This window comes from Ailuropoda melanoleuca, chromosome X (assembly GCF_002007445.2).
Source record: "Ailuropoda melanoleuca isolate Jingjing chromosome X, ASM200744v2, whole genome shotgun sequence".
Lineage (NCBI taxonomy): Eukaryota > Metazoa > Chordata > Mammalia > Carnivora > Ursidae > Ailuropoda > Ailuropoda melanoleuca.
In genome coordinates this window covers 21,938,360-21,959,687 of record NC_048238.1, presented here as the reverse complement: position 1 = coordinate 21,959,687, position 21,328 = coordinate 21,938,360, and the positions used below count along the sequence as shown (strand labels likewise).

Genomic DNA, 21,328 nt, shown 5'->3' with positions numbered 1-21,328 from the left:
ATATAAAAGCTTCAGTTTAACTTTTGACTTACTGGTTACTCTTCACTTTCCTGATGCTACTTGTCATGCAATCTTGTTAGCGTTACAGCATGGTAGGAAGTGTTACTTAATGGGGTGCTGGTCATTGTTGAATGGGTTAGCTATAACGTTTTTCCATTTTCTTCTTGATTCAGTATGTGCCTTCTAAGAAGTGTCTTCTCCTGCCAGGGTGTCTTTACTTTTTTAAAAAAGAAAGTTGCTTTTTTTTTTTTTTTCTAAACTACATTTTTGGATTGATGAATGGGGAATTTTCCTTCATCTTTATTTTTAGATATTTAATTGGTCATATGTGATTACATCCATTTTTCATAGTTATACTTGATATAGAATATTAGTTTCAGCTATAAAACATAATGATTCAATATCTGTATGTGTTGTGAGCGATCACCTCAACATCTCATTAACATCCATCACCACAAATACATACAAATTTTTTTTCTTGTGAGAACTTTTAAGATGTGGCAATTTTCAGATATACCATATAGTTTATTAATTGTAATCACTTTGGGGCACCTGGGTGGCTCAGTTGGTTGAGATTGTGACTCTTGGTTTCAGGTCAGGTCATGATCTCAGTGCCGTGAGCTCGAACCCTGAATAGGGCCCTGTGCTCAAGGCAGAGTCTGCTTGGGATTCTCTCTCTTCCTCTCCATCTGCCCCTCCCCCCCAAAATAAATAGATCTTAAAAAAAATTATCACTTCACTGTACATTACATCCCAATTACTTATTTTATAACTGGAATTTTGTAAGTTTTGACCATCTTTACCCTTTTCACCCACCCTTTCCCCCCCACCTCTGCCACCCACCTGTCTGTTCTCTGTGTTTGTAAGTTCAGTTTGTTTGTTTGTTTGTTTTAATTTTCAGATTCCCCCTATAAGTTGTATCATCTAGTATTTGTCTTTCTCCATCTGACTTATTTCACTTAACATGATGCCCTCAAGGTCCGTCCATGTTGTCCAGAATGGCAAGATTTCCTTCTTTTCTATGGTTGTATAATATCCCATTATATATATTTTTCATATGTAACAAATAATAGTTATTAATATTTAAGTAATAAATAGTATATAATAAATACTACTGTATATTTGCTTCATCCATTCATCCATTGATAGACACCAAGGTTCCTTCCATATCTTGGCTATTATAAGTAATGCTGTAATGAACACGGAGGTGCATATAACTTTTAAAGCTAGTGTTTCAATTTCCTTTCAGAAAATACCCACAAGTGGAATTGCAGGACCTTATGATAGTTCTGTTTTAATTTTTTGAGGAGACTCCGTACTGTTTTCCATAGTGTCTGCCTCAATTTACATTCCCACCAACAGTACTCGAGGGTTCCATTTTCTCCACATCCTTGTCAACACTTCATTTTGATAATAGCCATTCTAAGAAGAGTGTGGTGATATTGCAGTTTTGATTTACATTTCCATAATGATTAGTGACATTGAGCACCTTTTCATGTACCTGTTGGCTAGCTGTATATTTCTGATTGTATCTCTTTAATGACATTTTCCTTAACTGTTCAGTCTGAAAGTTGGAGTTTTCTACCCTCTCAAGGAGATTTTTTTCTCATATATATAGTCACCTCTGCTCCAGTTCTTCTGGTTTTTCCCCACCCCCAAGGACACTGCGAATTTGATTATTCACTCTTTTTTCTCCAAAACTACCTGTTTCAACTCATCCCTTCCTGTTTTCAGTTTTGTACTTTTCTTCTGTCTTCTATGCTAATGGATTTATTCCCTGCCATGCAGATGCTGGTCTTCATGTCTTCCACTGAGTTTTTTTTTTTTTCCTTTTGTGGTTGTTTACTCTGTCTTATTTTACTTTCTCTCACCATTCCTTTTTCAACTCTATGTTTAATTCTGTTAAATTTTATCTACCAATTAATAATGGAATGGTTTTAATTTAAAGGTAGAATAACTATATGTGCATTTGCAAATTACAATACAGAAGAAAAAATAGGGTAATTTTTAAAGCAATGAAAATGTCCAGCTAGAGTCAACTATAATATCAAAAATGCAAGTTATCAGCTGTGCACAATGGTGAACTTAAGGAATTATAATAATATTTGATTTGTGAAAATTAGGCTTTTTCCTGATTAGTAAATATGATCTAACTTAATTGGACATATGAAATACACTATGAACATTAAAATTATTATCAACTTAATTCTAAAAATATTTTTAACACTTTCTGTTAAAAATATATATAATATGCCTGTTTTCATTTGGAAACTGTTACATGATTGGGATTCCTTGTGGAACACAAAGCAGGTGCTGATTATGAAATCAGAGCCTTCTGAGAATCTAATATGCATAGATCAGTGCTGATGAGGGTAGGCCATCCCTAATATTTTCATGACAGGAGATATAATTGGTGTTTATGCTTCAAACATAAGTCATCAAATTGAATAGACTGAAAATGCTGATAAAGCCATCTGGCAACTCTATGGATTTATTGGCAAAAAGCAGATTTTGTTCTTTTATTTGAAACATAATAATTTTAACATTTATAGTAGGGAGGATGTAAAAGAACAGAAGGTACCGTTCACACTTCAGATTTAGAATGTAACCTAAACTAAAAGTGGAACTATGTCGAACAACCTGATCTACAGAGACTACAACTAGCTGACAGTGACAAGCAAGCAGACACTTCAATGGGAAGAAGTTTATTGGAATGAAGCCAAAATACATTGTGCATATTTTGAACAAATATATTTGATGAATTGACTTCAGGTTGCAAAATTTTAAAAAATACGCAGGATGAAAATACAAACACTAGTAACAATTTGTGCTTGGTCCCTGGTATATGAAGATTCATGAAATCATATATGAATCAAAACGTAGATGTCACTTTTGAAAAAAGTTTACATGAACAGATCAAGAATATTCTTACTAAATATTTGTAAGTGTTCAGGATGAAAGATGTATTTTATATCATCTTTGAATATGATCATTTAGGCTAGTAGTTACATTTTTGGATACAGGCTTTAGTGGTATACACCAAAAATACCAAACATTAAAATGAAGTTTATTTTACTTTTAACAATAGGGTTAAAGGAAAAGTAATAATGAAATATATTTATTAATTACATAAAATTAATGAAATACAAGAGCAAGCAAGAAAAGCAACAAAAATATACTGATATATGGCTTTAATAAATATTCAAGTGAGACAAGGACATCTTCTTGGCTTTCAAGATAACAGTAATTCAGATTAATTGACATTATCTTTGAAGTTGCTAAGGAAAATAGCAGAAAGAGTGGGACAGATAAACATTTTTGTTGATATGAACAGAAACTATCTGGAGGTGAGACGATCTTGATAATTTCCTTCCAGATTTCTTTTTAAGATTTATTTGTTTATTTGTGGGGCGCCTGGGTGGTGCGGTCATTAAGGGTCTTCCATTGGCTCAGGGTGTGATCTTGGCATTCAGGGATCGAGCCCCACATCAGGCTTCTCCACTGGGAGCCTGCTTCTTCCTCTCCCACTCCCCCTGCTTGTGTTCCCTCTCTCGCTGGCTGTCTCTGTCAAATAAATAAATAAAATCTTTAAAAAAAAAAAGATTTATTTGTTTATTTGAGAGAGCGCACATGGGTGCAACCAGGTGTGAGGGGAGGGGCAGAGAGAGAATCCTCAAGCAGACTCCCCGCTGAGCTTGGAGCCTGATGCTGGGCTCCATCTCACCACCCATGAGATCATGACCTGAGCTGACACCAAGAGTTAGACAAGTAACCAACTGAGCCACCCAGATGCCCCTCCTTCCAGATTTGTAGTCATGGAATTTATATATCTGAATCTATACTTATATAAAAATCATATAGAAGTTCAAATAGTTTGCCTACAAGCTAAATATAAACAAAGAAATTTTTTTTAAAAATTATTGGTCTTTTCTGAAGGCTTTAGGCAATGGAAAAAGAAAAGGTGAAGAAAAATAAAGGGTGGAATCACATTTTATTTGACCTTTAATGACATTGTTATTGACTTAGAAATTTAGTACAAAGAAGAATGTTTCCTGGGGAAGTGTTTACAGTTGCCATCCTGATTTCTCTAGTCCCAGAGAGATGGGTATAAAAGACACTAATTAAATATCTGGTCATCAGAGTAGAGGCTCTAGCATTCCCACTGGAGATGTGGAAAATCTGTTTGTTCCCTTGACATAAGGGACGAAAAAGAAAATGACAGCATCGAATAATGATGCTTTGTAGCAAATACATACCTATCACTCCCAATCATTCCACGTAATCAGGAGAGAAAAAGAAAACTATCCCTAGGAATTATTTTCTTCTATATTGTTTTTTGTCTTACTACAAACAGCTCAAGGGTATACGGTGAGTAGAGTATTGATCTCATAAAAGTCTGTGACATTTTGTATCTTCTACAATACATAATATCTGGCCTCGTAGAGTTGGTATGACAAGTAAATTAGCAGAATGCCTAGTGACTGGCACAGACTAAATGTAACCAAACTCAAGGGGTTCCCTGCTTGGGGTGCATCAAATTGAACGCGTCCCGACAAGTGTTGAAAACAAAGAATTTTTGATTACTTACTACAATAAGGAGACAGGGAGATAGCACTAAAAGCATTTTCTCCACATGGAGTTATTGCAGGAAGTGTTTATTCAGCGTATCACAGGGTAGGGGCAGGGGGCTTGCGTATGCAATTATGGTTCAGTTGCGCGTGCCTAGCATGTCAACGCAATAGTGCGTACATCCTGTGTTCAGAAGGAGGCAGGGAAACCCCACCCAGGAGAGGAAATCTTAGGAATAGAATGAGTTAAAGGTAACTTCACATCTCATCAGGTGCCTTCTGCCCAGGTCTTCATCTCCAGTCCAGCTCAAACTGGCTCACGTGAGAAGCTGTCAGGCCAGAGGCACCTAGAAAGGGACTCAGGTGAAAGACCTAGTTGGGTGTCTCCTTGGCTAGAACTGTTGGTTCTATAAAACAAAACACTTCCCTTCCCTGCTTTTCTCCCTTCTCCTTTTTCCTGAGAGCTATCAGTCTTCTTATTTGAGTAATTTCCCATTGCACCATAGCTAACATAGTATTGTGTTGTTTGCTTATTGAATATATATATTTTAAAAGTCATTCAACAGTAGATTATTTTGTAACAAAATCTGCCTGTTATTACTACTAAAGTAATAATAAAAGTCAAATCAAATTTTTGGATTCATATAGACTGGTATATTCAAAACCACGCCAATGGTAGAAGCTGTAATTTTAAGAGGAAAGCAGCTGGGTCGCCCACCCCAGCCCCCACTAAATTTATTTATTTATTCATTCATTCATTCACTCATGTGGATTTAGTACACTTTGAACATAACTTTTTTTAAAAGATTGTATTTACTCATTTGAGACAGGGAGAGACAGAGCACAAGCAAGGAGAGAAGCAGAGTGAGAAACAAGTCTCCCTGCTGAGCTGGGAGCCTGATGAGGGGCTAGATCGCAGGACCTGGATATCACGACCTCAGCCACCCAGGCGCCCCTGAACATAACTATTTTAATTGATAGCAATGATACCAACTTTCCATTTAGAGTACTTGTAAAAATACAAAAGGAAATTTTAAAAATCAACAAAATATTGGACAGATGGTATATGGATATGACAAATGTAATAATCTTACATGCAATCCAGTAGAAAAAAAAATGTAAATAGTTCACAGAGTTGCAAATCTGTGAACAGACATATGCAGAGAACCTCAAATTCACCCTCAATGAGGGAAATGCTAATCAGAGTAACAATGAAATACCATTCTCTCTCTTAAAATGGCTAAAACTAAAAAGAGCTACAACTTCTGTTGTTGATGGTGAATGAGGAAACAGCTACTGTCATAATTGCTAGTGAAATTCTGATGCATTAAAAGCTTTCTAAAAGTTACTTGGCAACATACACTAAAATTAAAAATTAGTGTAGCCTGTAGTGGGATCCCATCCCATAGAAATAAAAGTGCAGAGGACACGTGCATGTGAAAGTTAATTGCCGCAGTATTCGTTTAAAAAAAAAAAAACCCCAAATTTGAAAAAAATGTGCATCTCTGTCACGAAATGTCAGGCTCTATTACAGCATGTCTATCCTCTCAGTTACTATATTGCTATTTGACATACTGAATTAGAACTTTACCGGTTGAGTTGGATCTTTTTCGTGAGGTATTGAGATGCCACGATGCAGACCTATGTGTTCAGTTTAATGACACTGCTATAAAATCAGCAGTAACAAAAATCAGTATTATCCTTACATGCATAGTGTACACCTATTTATACAGTATATGTAAGTGTACAGACTATGTTTTATTGGTCATCTTTAATGCAGAAAAAGGGGCATTTACTGATTGGAGGGGAGGCAAAAGAGGAGGGGCAAGCAAAAACAAAAATGAAAAAAAAAAAAGGCTACACCAGAAATAAGGTATCTATGTCCATTTTAATCATATATTTAAAATTATTTTTCCATATATTTAATAAAATTTAAAAAACAAAAGTACAAAGATACTTGAGTATCAATAACACAAGTAAGCCAATTCTTTTTTTTTTCTTTAACCCATTCTTACAAGCTCATTCTACTTGGTTCTTAGATATATAATAACCTTCAAAATGCAGTTTTTCTATTTCAATACTGTATTGCGTCTGTGAGGCAACCGGATCTGGTGAAGGCTGGTGGCACAGGCAGTGAAAAACTTTACCCAAGGCAAAACAAAGGAGATAGAAGTTTATTGAATACACTGCAAGGAAGCAGTGGGCAAGACAGCAAAGGAGAGACTTTTTGCCAGGAGGCGGCCCTGGTGGGCGACTCTAGTTAAGGGGAGCGTGAGGAGGTTCGGGAACATAGGGAGTTTTCCTTTTTTGGTACCTGTGCCTGGTTGGAAGAAGCCAGTCGGTCGGCTAGGGCCTATGGGTATTTTGAGATATACTGGGTCACCTAATGGGCCTGTTTGCATTCATCTTGGCGGTGGCCGCAGACCCTTTCATCTCACTCAGGTCTCCATTGCTCAAACCCGCTGCCTAAAAGTGGCCTTTACAGCGTCTTTGGTTATTTGAAACCACTCACTGCCAGAAAGGGGCCTGTCACTGTCCCTTTTGGACATGGTTTAGGTTAGCATAGGGTTCGGTTTTATAATGTACTCCTTTAGCATTAATATCCTCAATATTCCTTATCATGCTTCCTAAACTATCTATTGAGTTGGTTGGGGAGGAAAAAAAAAATTTATTTTCTCCTTCTAGGTTCTTTGGCTGGTCTAATAATCAAATAACATAAGATAGATTAACAGTAGCAAAATGAATATAATTACATACCTATAGGGGCCACGTAAGTATATGGACTAAAGGACTAGTCAGGCAATTTAGGTCTGGGGCTTCAAGGGGGAGTAAGATCATTTACAGGATAATTACTAAAAGAAAAAAAAAAAAGCATCTGTTTGGTAATCAGAAGGTTGCCCTGACCTCTAGATAGGTCATTCAGATAAAACAATTACCTCTGGGTAATAGCTGTCTTTCCGTGCCAGGATTGCTATCTAAATTATTTTAGGTATGGGGCACCCTGCTGGCTCAGTCAGTAGAGCGTGCAAGTCTTAATTTCAGAGTAGACCCACACTGGGCAAGAAGCCTACTTGAAAAAAAAATTAAACAAAAAATAAATTCTTTTAGGTAGTTTAAGGGAGAGGAAAAACTTCTTCTTGAGTCCACTGGGTTTTGATGGCCTTCAACTCAAAACAGTCCACATGCCAAAGTGACCCGTTTTGGGGAAACTTGTTCTGCACCCCTTCAGGTTCATTCCAATGTGCATCTTACTTTCTATGATGCTTTGTTGCACCCTCATGATGTTTCTCGACTTTGCCGTCGTAATTTTCATCTTATCATATTCTTGTCTCTTCTTCACAACTTAATTGTATTTCTGTCCTGGGTCGTCAGTCAGATATTTGAATTTATAGTTATATTTGCTTAAACATTAAATACAAAATATTTGGTCATTGCTTGTGTCTGCTCTGTGGCAACCAGTTTGTAATGGGTCTTCTTCATATGCTGATTAATGATGATTCTCTTGATTTCACATTTCAATAGTGTCTTTATATAGCTGCTGTGTGAGTTCCCTTTTCAAATAATCTATTAATGTTGTATCCCAGAGAGCAGCAATAAGATGAGGATTCATACTTTCCTCTCCTTCTCTTCGTTTTGGTGGTTAAAAAAAAAAATGTCTTGGAATTTTGATAGCATTCATCCTAGTTACAGTCTTTCAGTTGCCGGATTGGACAAAGCAGTTTGTATGCCTGTTTTTTGCACTTTGGGGGAGATTTTAATGTATTAAGTATTTTAGACTTCACTGAAGTCTATTGAACTGTTTGGCAATTTATTGAATAATTAGTAATTAAATACTATTTCCAAAACAGTAATAATGCTTGCAAAACGTAAAACAAAATGAGCAAAATAAGGTATGTGATGAAATCTGTGTTTTAATAAATACACTTTTTCAAGAATGGAAGAGTGACTTTCCCTTTGTCCTTCTACGTTCTTAGCTGAGAAACCAAGTAAAATAATAACAGGAGAAAAATTAAGTTTAATAATTTAATATTTTAATAGGTTTAGTAACGTGGGTACCTCATGAATAGGATACCCAGGAAAACTGAATTAACTCTTCGAAATGGCTCTCAAGTCACCACCTTAAATAACATTTCCAGCTAAAGACAAAAGAACATGTTGTGAAGGGTAGAGGAGGGGAAGCCTGTAACGGGGGTACAAAGAAAAGACCAGTAATAAAGGTTGTGATTGTTAGGACAGTTGACATCCTCACTTTCTCCAATGATAAAGACTTTCTAGAGATTTAGAATCATCTTGTCATCTGTCTCTACCAGGTACAGAAAGGGAGACATCCTTACAAATGGAGATTTCCCTTGTAAATGTCTATTACAGAAAGGGTAGCTTTAGATTGGTTTTCAGAACTGCTTCTTTGTCTGAATATCACAAAAAGTTTTATCTGCTCAAAATAATCTTCTTGACAAGGGGGCAAGTTTTGTATGGCAAATTCTGCTTCCCCTCACTTTAAAAGAGGAGATGAACACAATGTCCATCACCAGAAACCTCTCTGGCATTTTACAACTAGATACTCTAAACCAGTAAGTGGAATTGATAAAAATTGTCATTCGTTTTGTCTCACCTTGAAAGCTTTTTTAACATCAGTTTTGTTACCTGAACACTGACTTCACAGTCCAGAGCTATAATTTCTAAATGATTTGTTTCCTTAGCTTGTTGAATGGGTTTTTGTCATTATCCATACCGCTTTATTTTTTAAAATACATCAAGTCAAAGAGGCGATTTTAAATGTGAACACTTTCTAGTACCTTTATGGTCTCTTTCACTTCTCACTTTCTATGGATATCTATTGTGAAAGTTCAAAGGTATTTTGGTCATTTGCTCTACATAGTATTTTTTCTATCACCTGGCTTGGAAGGATAATGGGATGTGATGATTAAGTTGACATTCTTGATGAGGGAACAGAAGCGAAGCTGAGGACAAAGCAGAAACTGACACCCCGCAAACCACCCCCCCACAGGATGTATGTAACAACCCTCAGGCACTCCTGGCTGCCCTAAAGGACAAAGAAATAGTTAACCTATAGAGACCACAATCCTGCAAGACTTGAGTCTCCCTCAGTTTGCAAATGTCTTTGCGATCTACAAGAACGAAGCATTTCTATCAATAACCTAGCTTCTGGCAGGGAATGTAGATACAATTAAATGTCCTTATAATCTGCAGCCTCCAGGAAGTTCCCAACTATCTTCATGTTAATGCCTTACTAGAGGGGTAAACAACCTTAACTTGACAATGGCAAGGCCTCAGGTATCCTGTGAGTCTTCTTTAACATATGAAAGTACTCTCTTGAAACCTCCCTTTTCCTTACCTCCCCCAACCCCATAGTATATAATCCGCCACCCCCCACAACCCGGTGCTGCAGCTCTTTCTGCCCACGGGTCCTGTTCCCGTGCTTTAATAAACCACCATTTTGCACCAAAGGCGTCTCAAGAATTCTTTCTTGGTCGTAGGCTCAGGACTCCACCCCATTGAACCTCACCTATATTCCACAACCTCATCAGTCTGATAAAAATAATATCTTGTCATGCACGGCCTATGTAATGCAGTACTTTTACTTTGTAAGGAATAATGTGGTATATTATTTTAAAGATTTTATTGAATTAAGGAATTCACTTATTCTTGGTTTGTTGTAATTAAAGAATTCCCACCTCACTACATATAAGAATTTATGCTAGACAAACCGCAGATCAAAAAGTGATTAACTCCTATTTACCAAATACATAATACCCCATTTGCAAAAGCTAAAAAAAGAGTATTTTGAGGGTCTGAAAGCCTATTTAATAAGTATGATCACATGAAGGACAGGCAAAGGAGGAAATTTTAGTTTCTGTATCATACACTGGTCCAAAACCATTTTTTCTCTTGAAGAAATTTTATACACCACTGGACCATATCATAAACTAGTCACATTTAATTAAAAAAAAATAATCTTAGTATAATGTGAACTATTCAAATAATACTTATATGCCAAACTTAAATTTCCAAATACTGTTTTAAGAGCAGTGTTGTCTTCATGGATAGCAGGGGCTGGGACCCATGCAGTATTTTAACATTGTGCTTTAAATTTCAATTTTCACAAACCGCTTTTCATGACGTGAAAGCAGTTGTACATATTAATTCTCATGGGATTCCCATCAGTATTCATGATATGAATTCTTTGTAAGAATGGGCATTACTATTTTATTATCTGACATGCATGCATAAACCTTAACATACCAAAGTAGTTTTTTTGAAATCAGTATTTTAAAATGTTGTATTTTCTAATAATTATATATAAGTTACATTGTGCAGAGGTTACTTTTGTTGCAAACCTGTCTGTGGTCACACTGTAGTTCTATCCATAGATTTCCAAAGAAAATGAATGACTTCATGATTTTTTAGGCTATGTAATTATGGATAAAATTTATAATATTAATGTCATCACTACTTCTGTGTGACATTTTGCAAACCACTTAGCTGTGCATTTATTGTGTCTCTATGAGGAAAAATTTGCCTAACTCAGGAATGTTAAAAAAAAAAATGACAAAAATAAGTCACAGTAAAGAATTTATGATCTTACAGAAAATACTTAGAAATGCCATGTGTCATCTCTGTCAAATAAATAAATAGAATCTTCAAAAAAAAATGCTATGTGTTTTAAACATTATTGTTGGAAAAAATGTTTCTAAACAATTTTTCCCTTTTGATGGATTAATTCAGTGAGGCCAGAAAGAATGCTGAAAAACCAAAAATCCATCATAAAAGCCTTTACTATTAGGTTGTTTAAAATCTCATTATATACCTAATCATATTCAACCACTTTTTTTCCCTTTGGCCAGCAATACATAAGCCTTTAACCATTCCCATTTCAAACATGTGGAGGAATGTCACAAACATATTATGAAACAATTCACAATCATAGAAGTTAAGGCTGTTTCTTCTTATAAACGGGAATGGAGTTAAATCTGTGAATGGTGGAGTAGAGAACTCCAAAAGTCTATTCTGCAACAAAGAAAATCTAATAAACTCTTAAAAAACTGTCAGAATCAATGTTATTAGAACTCTGGAAGTTAATCACAGATTTCCAAAAACCATGGGGACCACTTAAAGAAAGGTAGCTGAATCTTGGTAGGAGATCTTTGTGGAAATTTTACTTACCACATATCTGGCTCCCCCAGTCAGTGGATAGCCTTGAGGATGGGAGCTTGCTTTCCAGATATGGGTCCCTCATGCCAGAGAGGGCAGAAAGCACGTTTTCTTGGGAATTATGGTTGTTTTGTGTTTCTCTGAAGGATGAGTTCAAAGGACTCCTTTTATTTCTCCTAACTCAGAACTCTCCCAGGGTGGAATTATTTTCTAGGGGGTGTTTGTCAAAAACTTTTAAAGATGAATGTATTAGCCACTGTTACTTATGGCAATGAGTAATAGCTGGGGCAAACAATAGACAAAAAACCATGGAATGAAAAGTTGAGGAATGAGATACTTTGGGGAGAAGAGGTTTTGAAAAGCTGTGACATGTTCCTGGGAATCTAGGCGATTTTCTGAATTCCTAGAATGAGGTTCTGTTGAAAAATGAAATTGGAAGGCCCTAAATCTCTTACTTCAGGCTCACCTTTAGGCTCTGTGCAAGCAGAAGTATAGGCAAAGTTGTAAGCTGCCCAGCTGACTGCAGAAGCCATAGTCCAATACAAACAGAGAGCCCATTTGCAGAGAATGGAGCTCATTTATATTTTGGTTTCAGGCATTACAGGAATTTTTGCAAATTACAAGATGGCGTAGAAATGAACTAAACAGAAGTATCAGTGGCCACACGTGGCAAAAAGCACAGATCTTAAAAAGTTAGTTCACAAAATTCATGAAGCAAACAAACAGAATCTACAACAAGAGGAAATAAATAAACCATGAATGGGGAAGAATCTCATTCCAAAACCGATATAATATTCAAAATGTCTAACCTTCCCAAAAAATCATGAAGTGTGTAATGAAATAATAAAGTAAGGGGGAAAATAATAACAATGGAATCAGTATAAGAGGAAGCCCAAAGATTGGACTTACTAGACAAAGACCTTAAATCCACTATTTTAAATAATCAAAGTAATAAAGGAAACCATGTACAACAAACTACAGGAATCTATGAAAATGAAGTCTCACCAAGTAAGGAATATCAATCAAGATATAGAAATTATTAAAAGGAACCATATAAATCTGGAGATTCAAAGAACAATAACAAAAATGAAAAATACACTATAGGGATTCAACAAGCAATCTGAGAAGACAAAGGGATGACTCAATAAACTTGAAGATAGGTCAATTGAGATGATCTGCTCTGAGGAACTAAAAGAAAAAATTATTAAGAAAAATGAATAGCACCTAAGAGATTTGTGGTACACCATCAATTATAAAAGCATACATATAACAAGAGTCTCAGGGACGTGAGAAGGGTACAGAAAGAATTATTGAAGAAATAATGGAGCACCAGTTTCTTGTCTGTCATGCAAGGAGCTTTGGAAGCCATCATTCCATCCTAACAACAGGTAAAAAAGTGAAGAAACTGAAAAATCAACAAATCTTAGCTCTACCAGAGAAGTGAGACCACAGGGCAAGCTACTGTCCCTCAAATTAGAGGGAGCACAGGGAATCAGAACATAGCAGAGGAGAAACCCACATGGGAACCAGTACCAGGGTAGGAAAACCTGAACTGTAACTGAGAAATATCTAGAGGCTCTTTGTAGAAATGACTGAGAGTTTAAAACTCTCTGCACATTTGCAATTAGTACCTCCAGGAGCTCAGATTTTCATAATGAGTACAGAAAGTCCCCTTTGGCTTCTTGCCAGGGGAGAGAAAACTAATCATTTGAGATACGCCAGAGCATTCCATTCTCAAAAAGGCCTGTCCTCAGGAAAAACTATACTGTTGGAGTTGAACCTATTGGAGTTTTATCAGAGCTCAGCTGACTGGGCGAAAGGAAATACTCAACCCTAGCCTCCTCTAGCTTTCCATGTGGGAGAAGGGAAATAAATGACTTCAATCCCACATAGCCATCCTGCCCTGTTTAATGGAGGTGGGGGACTGAGAGTCACCTTTGAACTTTGTAACCTGTAGGTTACAACTACAATTAGCATCCTGGGACTTATGATGGGTATCTGATGTGGGGGCAGTCTTGTGTGGACTGAGCCTGGGGGATCTGATCCATTCTCTAGGTAGATAGGATCATTATTGAGTTAAATTGGGGAATTGCTTGTTTGTAGAAACCCACACATTGTAGCATATAATATTTGAAATGCAGAAAAGAAAAAATAAAATTTTTCAAAGAAGCCAGAGGAAAAGCAACCTACCTATAGCAGAGGAAAGATGAGAATTACATCTGACTGCTTCTCAGAAACCATACAAATGGGTAAAGAATGTAGTGAGATATTTAATGTATCAAGAGAAGAAAACCACCAATCTATAAGTTTGTATCCTGAAAAATTATCCTTCAAAAGTGAAGGAGAAATACTGCCTCAGACAGTCAAGCATTGAGGGAATTTGTTGCCAGTAGAAGTATGTAGAAAAAATGATAAGTTTGTTAAAGAAACGAAAGAAAAAGATATAGAATCTATATTAAAAGAGGAAGAGCATTAGAGAAGAAATGAGTGGAAGTAAAATCTTATTTTTCCAATTCTTAACCAGATAACAGTTTGTTCAAAATAATAATAACAACTGTGTATTTGATGATTATAACTCATGCACAAGTGAAATGAATGACAGAAATGAAATAAGGGATAAGAGGAAGGAATTAGGAATAATTTGATTACATAAACTACTTGCACTATCTATAAAGTCTACAGTGCATCAAACACTAATGATGTACTATATGGTGCCTAACTGAACATAATAATAAAAAAATGAAGTCATACACTGTTATTTCAAAGTGAGCTTGGATTCATTGTAAATATATATTGTAAACACTAGGATGATCCCTGAAAAGATGTTAAAAGATTCAGAATTGATATGCTAAGAGAGGAAAGAAAATGAGATCATATAACATGTCTAATTTTTTCCAGTTTTACTGAAGTATGAATGATAAATACACATTGTGTTTATTTAATGTGTGCAGTGTGATGCCTTGGTATACATCAGCTTATGAAATGATTCCCCCAATTAAGTTCATTAACCTTAAAAATCACAAAAAGCAGAAACAGAGCATAAGTCAAAAATAGGAAAATAGGAAAAGGTAAAAAAATAGAAAACAGTAACAAATATGGTAGATATTAATCTGGTCATATCAACAATCTGAAAACACCAATTAAAAGACAGAATATCTGGGGCGCCTGGGCGGCTCAGTCGTTAAGCATCTGCCTTCCACTCAGAGCGTGATCCCGGCATTCTGGGATGGAGCCCCACATCAGGCTCCTCCACTGGGAGCCTGCTTCTTCCTCTCCCACTCCCCCTGCTTGTGTTCCCTCTCTCGCTGGCTGTCTTTCTGTCAAATAAATAAATAAAATCTTAAAAAAAAATCTGTATGAATCAAGAAACAAATCTCAACTACGTGTTATTTATAACAAACCCACTTTAAATATAAAGACACATGGATTAAAAGTTAAGGGATGAAGAAAGATAGACCATGGTATTATTAACCAAAGGAATATGGGAGTAGGTGTATTAATTTCACACAGAGCAAAGCTTAGATCAAGGAATGTTATCCGGGATAAAGAAGGGCATTACATAATAACAACGTGTTAATTCTCCAAGATTACATAGCAGTACTTTAATGGGTATGTGCCTAGGAACAGAATATCAAAATGAATGAGGCAAAAATTGTAAGAAAAAGTAGATGAATCCATTGTAATAGTTGGAGACTTCTGCAACTTTATGTATCAGAAATGAAAAGATCTAGCAAGCAGAAAATCAGTAAGGACATAGTTGAATTCATTAACACCATAAATCAATTGGATACGATCAACATCTACAAACTACTTCATTCAACTGCAGAATACACATTCCTGTCAAGCTCACATGGTGCACTCACCAAGATAAACCACATTCTGGGCCATAAAGCATATCTAACAAATATTTTTTAAAAATGGAATTTGTGTGTCTCAGACAATAACTGGAATTAAACTTGAAATCACTAACAAATGATGACTGGAAAAATCCCCAAAGCATGAAGATTAAATAAAACACTAATAAATTACACAGGAGTATAAAAAGAAAACTCAAGAGAAATTTTAAAAATGTATCTTGAATGAAGTAAAATGATAAGACAACTTATACAAAATTGTGCAGGTTTTCGTATGGGTGTGAGATATAGGACTTTGCACACCGTATTCAAATGCAGTGTAATGGGCCCCAGAACACCTACCTTACCTCTGCAAATGGAAAGTTTCTTTGTAGTTTATTCAGGATTCAAAAGCCATTTTCTCTCCAAGTTTAAGTCTCTCAATCCTTCAACACATCATGTGGAGAACTGGCCCACTCCCCCAGTCTTAACCCACATTGCTAACCCTAAACTTCAGTCTCACTGAAAAACGTGCAGTTTTCCAAACATTCTTGTAACATTTCCTCCTACCTGCCACCTCACTGAGCTCATCTGGACTCCAACACCCTCACCCTCTCTCTCCTCTTTTTTTTTTTTTTTAATATATATTTATTTATTTGAGAGAGAAGGGGAGAGAGAATGTGTGAGTGTGGGGAAGGGCAGAAGAAGAGGGAGAGAAGCAGACTCCCTGCTGAGTGGGAATTTCAATATAGGACTTAATCCCTCAACCCTGAGATCATGACCCCAGCTGAAATGAAGAGTCAGAGGCTTAGCGAATTGAGCCACCCAGTTGCCCCTTCTTAATTGTCCCTCTAGTTTACTATAATATCTTACTATCATCCTTATGAGATTACTGCTCCTAGACATCCTCCCCCCCGCCACCCCCCCCCAGAATCCTGGCATCTCCAGCAATAGCACAGTGTATTTCTGAGAGCAGATGCCTGATTAATATTAAGGGAATAAATGAGCATACTTTCCAATTTATTAAGCTTTAATTTCTTGTAAATTGTTATGTAAACTAAGCAAATCCAGGTATGTGTCATTAAATTTTCCTGAACAACAGTCTAAATGGGATAAAGAATATAGGAGTTGATAATTTTACTTTATTTTGCTTTTTATTGATCCAGATAATTTTACTACCGAGTTATTTTATATTTCCAAAATAACACCTATTCTGATGTCTTGTTGTCCTGGGTTCAAAATAATTGGGAAGGTTTTCCAATTTCATTTAAAAATATAAAAACTCCAGGGCGCCTGGGTGGCTCAGTCGTTAAGCATCTGCGTTTGGCTCAGGTCATGACCCCAGGGTCCTGGGATCGAGCCCCGCATCAGGCTCTCTGCTCAGCGGGAAGCCTGCTTCTCCCTCTCATACTCCCCCTGCTTGTGTTCCCTCTCTAGCTGTCTCTGTCAAATAAATAAATAAAATCTTTAAAAAATATATATATATATAAACCCCTACCTGTAAACTTGATACATGTTAATAAATGTGTGAAGAAAATGATTCATAAATTTATATTCAGAAGCTATTTAAATCATCTATTAAAAGGTTTAACATTTGGAGAAGGCAGTCTCAGGTGGGTTGGGAGAGGGAGAAAGAAATGAAGATCTCCATATTACCACATGAACAGCTATACAAAGATGATATGGTGAAGCAAGTGACCCCCAGGGATTTGGAATGCTCTAATTTAGGGCAAGAGCAGGTGATACAGGTTTTCTGCTCCACTAACAATAGAGGACAGCCATCAGAGGAGGCCACAGTGAAGAAATGGTCAGAAAGTCAGGTTCCAGAGTTGGAAGGAGGACACGTGGGGGAAGGCCCCGGTGAAGGGTTCTGTAATGATAGAAGGTGCTGAAACTGGACAAAATACCGGGTCCGGGGCAGAGTCAGCTCTCAGTAGGATACTAGGAAAAGGAAACAAGGATAATCTCCAAATTATGATTTATTTTCATGTTTAATTTCCTTCAAAAGCCTGATTGTAGTACTTTGGTTTCCAGTGCCTTTGTACTGCCTGAGCTACATTTTGGAATAGTGAGTGTATAAGTAAATTCAGAGACAGCAGGTCTGCCTTGGGTTGGGACAAGTGGAACCATGTGGCGTTTAGGAAAATTCAAGCCGGGGGTCTAGTCCCAGCTTTGGTAGTGACCATTCTTGTGAACTTGAGAAAATTCCAAGTTCTTCGTCATCCAAGTGAGCTTGGTAAGCTCTGTCATCTGGAATGTATATATGTAACCACATGATAAGGTGACTTGCAAATATTACCCAGTTTTAAATATGGCAATTAATATTATTTTGATCCCAAATGATACCACCCACCTCTCTTATTTTTTTTTTAATCCGGGAAGTGTCAGAGAATATGCAGTCTTCTTGGACAAAGAACACGGAATTAACCAAAAATCTACCCTAGCTTGTGAAAGTAACTAAATTTTTCCCATTAGAGCATCTGTCATTTAATTCAGGCATGGAGTTGTCTTTCTCAGTTGGATACAACTCAAGTTCCTAGAAGTGGTGTCAAGGTACAGGGCCCTCCCATTCCTTCCAACTGCCCATCCAATCCAATGACCTCTGTTAACATTCATTACACCTTCAGCAAAAGCTAGCCCTTGCTCAGTTTGCAAAAGTAGCGAAGGTAATCTAATTAAAATGCCTTTTAATGGAGCAGGCTCTAGCTCTCCCAACTCAGGGCAAACAGTGCCGGCACAGTAGCATCTTACCTGAAGGGGTATCATCCTTGTTTCTGAGTCCCTACTTTGCATGTTGTATTCATCTGCACTGGGAATAAGAACAAAGGATGCCCTCCTTTCCTGTCCCGGGGGTGACTTCTCTTTGGTTTACCCATAATCCTGAAGTAACTCATAGCACCAGTTTTCTATAACAGTCTGCCTGTTTGGGTCCCCACTCACCAAAATTCATATGTTGAAGCCCTAACACCTAATGTGAAGGTAATTGGAGGTGGATGCTCTGGGAGATAATTTGGCTTAGATGAGGTCATGAGGATAGCATACCCATGATGTGATTAGGGTTCTAAGAGCATGAGAAACCAGAACTTTCTCTCTCTGCCATGTGACGACACATGGAGAAGGTGGCCATCTGTGAGGTAGGAAGAGGTCTCTCACCAGAAACTGAATCTGCTGGCACCTTGCTTGTGAACTTCCCAGCCTCCATAACTGTGAAAATGTCTGTTGTTTAAGTCACCCAGTCCATGACTAACGCAGGATGGTGTCTCATAATCCTCAAGTGTACCATTGAGGAGTCCGGCTTCTACCCACCAATTCCACAGCCTCAGCTAGCCTACCACACACTGAAAATGAAAATTACATCCCACTGAGAGATGGCAAGTTCCTGAGGTCCCAAACTGCATTGCTCAGATTTCCACTGAATTATTCTCATAAGGATTACCCCCTCCTTACCCATTCCTTTGACTTTACCTGTGGGCCACAGAGGATATTTCAGCTGCTTACTTGTATGTGTGAAGCTCAAAGGCTCTAAAATTCTGTGAATAGAGGCTGGATCTCCTTTATATTCGCGTCTGCACTACCGACACCGAGCTTTCCTGTGAGCAGATACTCACTGTGTGGCGAACAAAAGAGCCAATAAACACAAAGGATAATTTCTTAAGATTTAATTTCTTTCTTGAACAAACTAACAAAACTGAAGTATAATATCCTTTAATTCTGTAAAACTAATGATTAAAGGGAACAAGTAAAAACTGGATTAACCATGTTTCTTTTTTTTTTTTTCCTATTCCATTCTTTACTATGGGATTCTTTTAAATTGCTAATAATATAATCTTTCTTTCTTGAACAAACTATTTTCTTTCTTGAACAAACCAACAAAACTGAAGTATGATATCCTTTAATTCTGTAAAACTAATGATTAAAGGGAACAAGTAAAAACTGGATTAACCATGTTTCTTTTTTTTTTCCTATTCCATTATCTTTACTACTTTACTATGGGATTCTTTTAAATTGCTAATAATATAATCCCTATTGTGATGTTATATTTTCTTATCTGCAAGATTAACAGAGCTCAGTTTTCACTAGGGGTGGAAAGATATTCTGGGACGTGGCCCTGGCAGGTATAATGACTTTGGCAATATTGCTAGCCCTGACCATGGCTTTGGTTTGGACTCTCTCTTTCTCATCTTGCAGAGCTTCTTCATAATAGGATGGGAAAGCAGTGGGGATGGTATCGTTGACTTTCGCCAGGAATTCCAGGACTTTCATCTTGCTGGTTTCAGCTAGGGCTTTCGGACCCCACAGGAACTCGAAGCGTGGAGGATCACTGTTGGCCACTTGGCGGTATTCTAGATACTGCAGCCGCACCAAATCTTTGGTGATGAGCTTCCTGGGCTCTCCATAGATGAAGTGCTTCCTTCCGGCATATACTCTCATCATACCCAGAAATTTCCAGATGTCTTCCTCAGCAGCACAGTTGCCCTTCATGAAGATCATTCCCAGGATATTCATCACGAGACCGGTCTTGGGTAACCCCCTGCCAGCACGCACCCTCCCATTGTTGGGGAGTTTGAGCTTGCTGATGAGGTTGTAGGATTGTCTGGTTGAGTCGATTTCCTTCATATCAACTGCAAAGACAATCTCAATGCGCTCAGAGGCTTTCTTGATGATCTCAGGAAATCGGTCTTCGTAATTTTGGCCGATAATCTTCAGCATGTCTTCCTTCAAAATGGGTTGTTTCATTTTATACTTGTACAGAAGGAACTGCTCCAGTAAGCCAGGTTTCCTGGTCAATGAATCTTCTCCTGGGTTCTCAATGTAGTATAAGGCTTCACAGGGGCTTACCCTCTCCTCATCTTGGCTGTTGGAATCTTCATCAGATTTAGTGCAAGAAACGGCTGTATGAGTAATAGTGGTGGCTTGTGCTCCTTGACGCTCCTGGGAAGTGCTACTTGACCCAGCAGGAGGCAGACTCTGGGCAGCATCTTCACACTGAGGAGAAGAGGAGGTAGCAGACTCCTCTTCCACTGCTGCTGTGGCCTGAGCAGCCTTAGCCTGAGCCTCACCTCGAGCCCGGCGGCGTCTCTCAGAAGCCTGGAGCTTACTCTTATGACTGCGAGGCATGATGGCACTATGGTCACAGATGGTACACAGGAGTACCCATAGGAGATCAGGAGATTTGGACACCTGGAGGAAAGAGAATGAGATGACGTGAGTGCCTTCAGTAGGGAGATTCCACCTTGGCTTTAACCAAGGCTGCCTCTGCAGGTTTACTTGAGGGCACTGCTCCAGGAACCCACAAGATTTCTGTTCTAATGAGCCTGTCCCCTGAGAACCCTATAGAGGAAGTTAAAGGGAACCTAGACTGCTGTCTGCCAGCCCTGTCTGGGGTGTACTGGGGTGACATCAGAGGCTGCCAGTGGGGAACCTCTGTTCTGGGCTCCGGGGGTCTTCTGAGTTCAACTTTAAGATCATCTTGTCAACTCTCCACAGGTCCTGTGCCTCCTCTATTCTATTGCTGTGAAGTTGATACCTCAAACCAAAACCAGAGACCCCAGAAGAAGAAGTAATGTAGTAGTTCCTTACTCCCCAACCCTGAGGCACTCAACTGAGAGGTACGTGGAACCCTTTCCTTCATGGACTGTTTTGGTCCTTATTTCTCATTCAGGGTACTCATTTGGCCTCCAGGTAGTGCCTGGCACACCTGCCTTCTGCGCACTGGTGGTTGTATCCTCACAATAAAGATCTCTTCTCCCTCAA

General features: G+C 37.8%; 1 protein-coding gene across 1 annotated transcript; it reads right to left on the bottom strand.

Annotated features, from left to right (window-relative positions):
* Window positions 1–19,630: 19,630 nt before the first annotated feature.
* Window positions 19,631–20,739, bottom strand: LOC100473880 (melanoma-associated antigen B5). Its single transcript, XM_002919480.3, has one exon. The coding sequence runs from the start codon at window positions 20,690–20,692 to the stop codon at window positions 19,631–19,633; it is 1,062 nt and encodes a 353-aa protein (XP_002919526.1). The 5' UTR covers window positions 20,693–20,739.
* Between the last annotated feature and the right edge of the window lie 589 nt (window positions 20,740–21,328).

What these genes read in the sequence shown, in the direction of transcription:
- LOC100473880 (XM_002919480.3), bottom strand. Translation starts at nt 20,692, where the DNA reads ATGCCTCGCAGTCATAAGAGTAAGCTCCAGGCTTCTGAGAGACGCCGC.